This window comes from Ovis canadensis, chromosome 20 (assembly GCF_042477335.2).
Source record: "Ovis canadensis isolate MfBH-ARS-UI-01 breed Bighorn chromosome 20, ARS-UI_OviCan_v2, whole genome shotgun sequence".
NCBI lineage: Eukaryota > Metazoa > Chordata > Mammalia > Artiodactyla > Bovidae > Ovis > Ovis canadensis.
Genome location: NC_091264.1, coordinates 25,684,606 through 25,692,904, shown reverse-complemented (window position 1 = coordinate 25,692,904; position 8,299 = coordinate 25,684,606). Strand labels below are relative to the sequence as shown.

The 8,299-nt window shown below is 39.4% G+C and overlaps 1 protein-coding gene across 1 annotated transcript; it reads right to left on the bottom strand.

The window, feature by feature from the left end:
- Positions 1-803: 803 nt before the first annotated feature.
- SRSF3 (serine and arginine rich splicing factor 3) lies at positions 804-8,235 on the bottom strand. The gene is made up of 6 exons (XM_069563466.1): positions 7,611-8,235; positions 5,688-5,895; positions 4,274-4,408; positions 2,086-2,124; positions 1,795-1,881; positions 804-1,617 (listed from the first exon to the last, which is right to left on the bottom strand). The coding sequence occupies exons 2-6, from the start codon at positions 5,891-5,893 to the stop codon at positions 1,590-1,592; spliced, it is 495 nt and encodes a 164-aa protein (XP_069419567.1). The 5' UTR covers positions 5,894-5,895; positions 7,611-8,235; the 3' UTR covers positions 804-1,589.
- Between the last annotated feature and the right edge of the window lie 64 nt (positions 8,236-8,299).

The following is an 8,299-nucleotide window of genomic DNA, read 5'->3' as shown; positions in this document are numbered from 1 at the left end:
CCCTTGATGCTTTCGTGAAAGGTTAAGAAGGACCACTGGAAATAAACTTGTTTAGGATGAATTTCTTATAAAACATCCTTATAGATTAACACAATGACTTGTCTTTCATGGTAAAGAAAAGTCAGTACAGCACAATCCAAAACTATCTTTAAATAGCACATTTAAGGAAACTAAGCCACAAGACTGTTGCATTATGATTTAATCTAATTGCACAGAAGTTTGAAATTACAACTCCTCTAGATATCTAAGAGGAAGATTATGCATGCCTCCATATTTCAATTCTGCACTTACATTTGAACCATGTAGTGAATTTCACATAATGATGGATCAATTTAGAATTCCCATGCAACACCTCAAATTATATAAAATGGAAGCAATTTTTAAAGCTCTGTGGAACGTTTTCATGCTAGTGATTAAAAGCTTTTTTTTCACTGGCAACTTTGGATTATAATGTATCAGGTGGCTATACTTCAAAACGTTGTCACTGAATATCATGGACTTTAAACTGGCTTCTGCTCCTAAAAACTTATCACTTAGATGGACAACCAGTTAAGTCCCTTCACCTCAAAAGCCTCGAATGTATTTCTTAAAAAATAAGATTTGTGTAACCAACTGCCTTCTGTGGGACAAGAACTATGGTAATAGTGGGTTCAACTATTACAATTATGTTTATATTTTATTTTCAAAAGCACTTTACAAGAAAATATAAGTATGGCTTCCAATAGGAATGTTACACCTGGACTTGGTACCAAGCTCAGATTTTAGTTTTGCAAGGAAAAACAGGCTTTCAGGTTAAACAACAATTTGTAACCAAAACTTTAATCCCAAGGATTTTCACAAAACATATTACAAATGACAGCATGAAAAAAGAATCTTGCACAACTCAGTTCAGCTCTACAATGTACCCTTAAACTGGCAGGACATTTGTTATCTTGAGTAGTCTCATATTTCCAAATAAAGAACGTTACAAAGAGCTATGTATTCATATACAGCAATCACAGAAGGAACTTACAACCTAAAGCAAAGGTAAACTAACTTCCTTGAAACTTCTTAGATTCTACAACAACTGGACAACCTTTTGTCCAGTGTGAAGACTAGTGGGATTTTTAAACCTCTAATCTAGTTTAAGGGTGCAGCTTTAATTTTTCCAGCTGGCTTTTGAGTTCACAGCAGCTTTTAAAAACTGTTTAACTACAGCTGCATACCATATCCCAGCTATGTTGAAAAAAAACCTTTCAATTTTTGCCAGTTTTTATTTCCATAATGTTAAACATTGATTTTAGCTGGGCAGGAGTTAAGAGGTTTATTTTCAGCCTATGCAAGACTAAAATTCAAAGCAAATTAAATTTTGCTTAAGGGAACATTGTAAAGTAACAATTCTTGATATTACATGCCTCATATGATCCATTTCAAACCATAAGAGAATTACCTTTGTGTCACTGTTCCAACAGACAAACAAATGTGAACAGCTAAAACATTTTAAAAATGCACCAAGCTTATGAAGTCTCAAACAAAACTTGAATTTTCTGTACATACTCCTGTCAAATGCAGTTATTTCCTGTACACCACTCCTCTTGCAAACTGGTCTTCTATTTCCTTTCATTTGACCTAGATCGGCTAAAAAACAGAAACAAAAGTCACACCTGTTAACTCAGATACAGGGAAAACCTCATCGAAAGATTTTTACATTAAAAGTTATAAGCATTTTGTCCTAGTAGCTTAAAAGACCTATTTCTGTTTTTAGTATATTATGTATGCAAGCTCTTAAATGGCTCAGGTCATTAAACATCTTACCTACGAGACCTAGAGAAAGATCGGGACGGCTTGTGATTTCTCTCCCGGGACAGTGATCTCTCTCTTCTCCTATCTCTAGAAAGGGACCTAAAGTAAGAGGAGAAAGAAAAACGGAGCCATTCAGGATTATACACAACAATGTCTAAGTTTTTGAAAGCTAAAAGTTCTATGTTACTTGATTCATTACTAAAGTCAGTGTCTATTGCCATTAACTGAGTCATCTGGAAAACAGCTTAGAAATTTCACAAACACTCCCACTTCTGAGAATGTGGCCCCCAAAAGATACTTTACCTGCTCCGGCTGCGGGAGAAGCTTCTCCGTCTTGGAGATCTAAAAGCAGAAAACAGGAAAATTAGGCTAATTGTCAATTAGCATTTATGGCGTGAGGCATTTCCCAACTTTTCAATCTCACTGTTGGGCCCAGTGAATGTGCCGAAGAACTGGCACCCATCGTCCAAAAAATAAAATTTTTTTTAAGGAAAACAAAACAAAAAAAGGGCACAGAAGGATTAAGGAACCAAAAGCTCAAGTGAAAAGCAGGTATTCCAATCATGGATTCACTTTAACAAAGAATGCTTCACAGCAGATCTGTCCAATGCAAAACTTCATGTCAAACTAACTTCACTACCCAAACACCACACCAAAATGTAGTCCCACAAGTAGTTCCAAAAACAGTACCATAAACCAGTATTTGGAACCCATGCAAACCTGTAAGTCCATGACAAGACTTAGGTACCAGGTGGATAGTGTAATTTTGTGAAAACGCGCTAGGTGTAAATATTGATGCCATTAAGTGCTACATTAGAACTGCATTTGTGATCGTCACATTTAAGAGTGTGTTTAGACTTATCAAAATTACCTTAGCTTGGCCCACTTCACCCCCAAAATTTTAAAATTTTGAAAACTGTTAGTAAAACCATTTAAAGGTGATAGGATTCAACAAATTTTTGCTAGAAAGGAAAGCTAAATCTGTTAGAGTTATTAAAATTTTTAGTTTGGCATCTCACACATGCAAATAAGTTTCACTTGAAGGTCTAGTTACATTATGAGTTCCCTATCACCCTTAAAAGTTTTATTCAAGCAATATATATGTACGTTACCATTCAATTATGCACAGCCAGCCTTTGATCCAGAAAAAAGAATTACTTTAAGCCGCTTACTCCTTATTTTAACCAGCAGTAAACTGTATAAGCAGGAAAAACTTACTAGTTTTTGGGTTTCAACAAGCTAGAAATGGTGAGGTGAGGCTGCCGGACTGACGGCCAGGAAGAATTTGCTGAAAAGGTTTTGCCAGATGTTGCGTTGGATTTAGTTGGTTGGCGAAGGGGGTGTTGTGGATTTTTCCTGCTTTTTTGTTAGCCGAAGGCTGCTGCTGTAGTTGTTGTGAAGACATTTGGTAAATAAACAGCTGAGCTGATTGGCCAGGAATGTGTGGGCGGTCGAGGTGGCTGCTGCCGATTTGGTTAAGGTTGGAGAGAAGGCTGAGAGAAAACAGCATGCTCGGGAACCAAAGGGCGGTGCAACCTGACGACTGGCCATGCCTGGGTCATGTGAAACGACACCAGCCAAGCTGAATGGGGCGCGCTGGTCACATGACGCTGAAAGGGCTAGTTGACTGGCTAATGCAGACTCAGAGGGTGGTGAGAAGAGACATGATGGTGACTCTGTAACGGGGTTCATTTTTATTAATAGATGGACCAAAAAGCACAAAAAAAAATGAAAAACAAGCCATCAGTACAACCATCTATTAGCTAACAAATACTCTTTATTATGATGGGCAACAGTGTGTTGTTTTGTTTTTCAAAACAGCAAAAGGGGCAAGATTTTGAACTCCTATCTCCTAGGACTTCACTCACCTGTAAGAGGTAAATTCAGTCCTATAGAAACTATTTTGGAAGTTTGAGGAGATGTGGAGTTAGCATCCAGACAATACTGCCTGGTCCAAGAATGATGCCATTTTCAATTATAAAAAAACCTGCATTCTCTCCTATTTGGGTTTGAAGAACAGATGACTGGGATTACTTTAGCCCCCTTTATTGGTCAGTGACTTTAGTTTCAGAATGATTTCTACTTTACCAGTTGTAACAATAAAACAGCTGCCTGTTTGATAAATATTACAATCGTGCTAACAGTAGAAAACACATTTTTGTGAAGAGCTAGAGTTGAATGTAATGTTTGTCATTATGGAGTCAAGAAATGGAAAAAGGCCTAAACTGAAGTATAAGGGAAGACTTGGAAAGATGCAACTAGAAGATGAACTAGAAGACAGATCCAAGATAGAAGTTACTGACTACCAACATGAACAGTGACCTAAAGACAAAAGCCAACACTCAGCACAACTCACATATCCCAAACTACACCCAACAAACGTTTCATAAAAACCTGATTCTTCAAAGTTAAAACCCACCAACAAACTTTGAGAGAGATACCTGTTCCTATTAGCTACACCAACACCTCTAAACACGCTCTCTCTAAGTACCTGCGTCGAGGTGGAGGACTCCTCCTCCGATAATCATCTCGAGGGCGACGACCCCAAGAAGGAGGTGGGCCACGATTACGACTTCTCTTTTCACCATTCGATAGTTCCACTCTTACTCGGCAGCCACAGAGTGTTCTAGGAGGCAAAAAACAGTAAATTTAAAACAGCCAAACTAATTTTCTAAGAGATGTGCATTAAAGCAAGGAAAAAACAAATACAAAGCCCCCTCTTATAGCTAGCTTCTTTGCAAAGAATCCAACTGAATGTCTGCCGAATCCTTAATACCAAAGCAAGTTTTAGTTCCTTATTTTTCTAGTAAAGAAAACCAACTTCCTTATGTTTTATTGCTGTTAGTCAGTCTGATCATTGGGCTCAATGCTAACAGTTAAAATTTAAGTATGAAAACCTAGATTCATCCCCCAAGCTAGTTCATATGTACATCCTGTTTTGACTTCTTCCTTCAGAAGTTGCAGCAACTGTTTACCAATCATAAAGACTATTTGTTGGTCTCTCTCCTCCCCATTCCCTCTAAGCAAACATCAGTAAACAGGACAGCAGCATCCTGGACATTTTACATTTTCCTTTCCCTTCAATCATCACACAACAGTTTAAATGTAAGAAACTGTAGCTGAGAACAATTTAAAAAAAAAAAGACCTTTATATCCCACCTACTCATTAACGGTCCACATCACTAAGTTTAGATAAGCCACCATATGTGGACAGTGACTGGGAAGAGGTGGGGCCCTGGAAAAATGTTTTTGTAATCTGCTTAGATAAATGACCTTTTACGTATCTTTATAGTCAACTTACAGACCCTTTAATTTTTGGATCTTAATTCTGTTCCTTGGTTTCATGAAAACCAAGTTTTCAAATGCCAGGAAGAAGGGCAACACCTGTTCACTGTTGAAGACTCAGGTGTTAACTTACCAGTCAGCTAACAGAATATTGTAATACAAAGGGAAATATTGTTATATGATCCACATTTCCTAAACAAATATTTCCAACATGTATCAAAAAAAGATAATAGTACAATAAACCCATATAACCATATCCACTTACAATCACTCTGTGGCCATTAAGAGGAATGATTGATCCACAATTATTTTAGACACAATTCAAAGGTGACAACATGACTGATGCTTTGTGGTGGATTTAGATTAAAATGTTTCAACCACATGAAGTCACACACCCAAGCTGACCATTACAATTATTTTCTCCAATGGCCAACTGAATAAAAAAACTTCCCATCTTCACAAATTGTTCACTTTTTTGATTGCCAAAAAAAGGTTTTATGTAAATTTCCAATAACATCAATTTCAGATAGCAAAGAAGCCATCTAAAAGCCATATATCCTAGAGATTTTAAACATTAAAACACCATAAACTATCATTAATTAAATTAATCAACAAATTACCTCCCATCTAGCTCTCGGACAGCATCAGCTGCGTCTCGGGGATCTTCAAATTCAACAAAAGCAAAGCCGGGAGGGTTTCTAGCAACCCACACACTTCGGAGTGGTCCATAATAGCCAAAAGCTCGTTCCAATTCAGTCTTGTTACCATTGTTTCCAAGATTACCTACATAAACTTTACAGTCCAATGGACAGGAATCACGATGCATTTCTGCAATTAAAAAACATATATATATATATTATAATCCACAGTGAAAAACAGATTCAGGAAAGAGCTCAATACTAAAACCCAAAAAGCTAGGACTATCCCAGTAGTTACCGTTAACTGCATAGAAGCCAAAACAAATTGTGAAAGAAGGGGGGAAAAAAGCCTCCTTGAAAGCAGGGGGAGGTGGGGAGTCAGGGAAGAAAACACACCAGGAGTGTTTACCAAAGTAGAAACTAAGGATTCTACCTATTTCAATGAATTTCACCTAGAAGAGTAGGATCACCTACTCAGAAGCAAATTCAAAAACAAAATGAAACTCGCTTAAGACAATCACCAAGAAAACTGATACTAATGTGCCTTCACAGGTCAAGTTAACCAGCATCACTCCTCACAATGCAAGACAAATCTGTTTTTAAAAAATGTACCTTACTCTATTCTCAATAGCCAAAAGTGTCAAGCCAAATATCCAGCAACAGGTCGATAAGCAAAATGTACTATCCAAATTATTCCAGAATCAAGTACCCATAAATGCTACAAATGTGAAATGAAGCGTCAGAGTATACTGTTATAGATAACAGACACAAAATAGTGCACATATTACGATTCCAAGGATATGAATTATCCAAAACGGGCAAATCCAGAAACATTTTAGTAGGTACCGGGGCTTGGGGAGAGAGGACAGGGCAAAAGGTGAATCGATGCTTCGGTATACAGGTCACTTCACTGGGTATAAAAGAAGTTCAAACTAGTGAGGTGATAGCTGTACAACAATGTGAACATACTAAATACCTCCGAATTGTGCACTTTAAAATGAAGCTTATGTTAATTTCACCTCAGAGAAAACACATTTGTTACTTAAAATTTAAGCCACCTAGAGGGCTTACATTTTTACAAACTTTAGATACTTACAGTCACTTAAGCAATATCTCATCAGCTTATAGGCAAGTTATCCATTGCATAAAAGAGCAGTCTGCCCATGAACTCAGCTCAAGGGCTTTACCATTTTTTTCTCACTCTGGGTTTATCCAATTAAAAAAAAAACCAGTCCAGACACATCCTAATTGCGTGACCCCACCCTGCAACCTGGAGTTCTGAGACCAAATCACTGCTGAGGAATGTGTTTTTTTCCCCCCTTTCCAGAAACTTTACAGTGACCAGTTTCAGGCCCATGCATCAACAGGAAAACTCACAAGAACAATTCAGCTCAAGAAAGGTCTGTTTAAAAAAAAAAAAGTTATTGGGTCCCGACTGTAAAAAGTGAATTCAAGTTTAAGAAAAAAAACAAAAAACAAAAATGAAAGTGAGCATAGAAATCACTTAATATGGTTCCAAAGGCTGAGTTTTGATTAGTGACCTGAAGGAAAAAAAACAATAAGCTACTTAAGGAAACGTGCTGCACCCCCCCCCCAAAAAAAAAAAGGCGCCATAAATTGAAAAGCCGCGGCCTGGAGTACAACCGACTACTGAGTCGACTCGGATAATCTCCCTTCCCGGCTCACCGCCTCTCCGTTCCCAATGTAGGATTAAAAACATCTCCACTCTGAGGCCTGGGTATATCTCCGAGGGGCCGAAAGCCCCCGCCACAGCCCCTAGCTGAACGTCACAAAATGGCGGCACCGTCTCTTTGTCTCAGCCTGCCGCCGCCATTGGGCCTATCCCCACTTCGGCCCCTTTAAGGCCCATTTCCCACCTCATTCCTTTAGTAGTCGTTCGCTTACCGAGATCTTGGGTTAGAAATGCGGAGGTCCAAATCCACAGAACCTAGGCTAGGTCTTCCCGGTCCCCTCCCGTCCGGCGTCCCCGGATGCTCTCGCACACCCGGCGTCCACGAAATGGCGGACCACCGCCGTCTCCTCGCCTCTACTTATACGACACACCAGAGTCACATGATTGGATGGGCTCGCCCAATGAGAGGCGGAGAACGCCGTGACGTAGTGGCTACAAACGCAGCGAGAATCGCGGTTGCTGGGAGCGCGCTCAGGTCTTGGCGCCTTGTCCGTAGAGGCGGCCGTGGGGTGTCTCAGGCCCCGAGTTCCCTCAGGTGTAATTCCCCAGTTGCTGACTTCCAAGTTATCCTCAGTCCCGTCTCCCTCACCTCCAAATAAGCGGGGGTTTAAGAACACCTGCGCTGTCACTCTGATAAAACGTTTTGCTCCTAATGAGATTAAAGTATTAAATAATTAAAGTATTCACTAATTACTTCATCCTCGTAAGCGGTTAGGCTGGAACTAAGACCATCACGTTTAGGAAAGTACTTCGGAATTGCTCCCAAGGTCAATGAGCCTTTGTGATTAAGCTGCCACCAGACTGTGCCAACCGGGGTCCCACAGTTAGAGAAAAGCCCAAGCCTAGAAAGTCTGCGGAACTCTGGCTGAATTCTCACGTCTCACGCAAACTGCAGGATTTG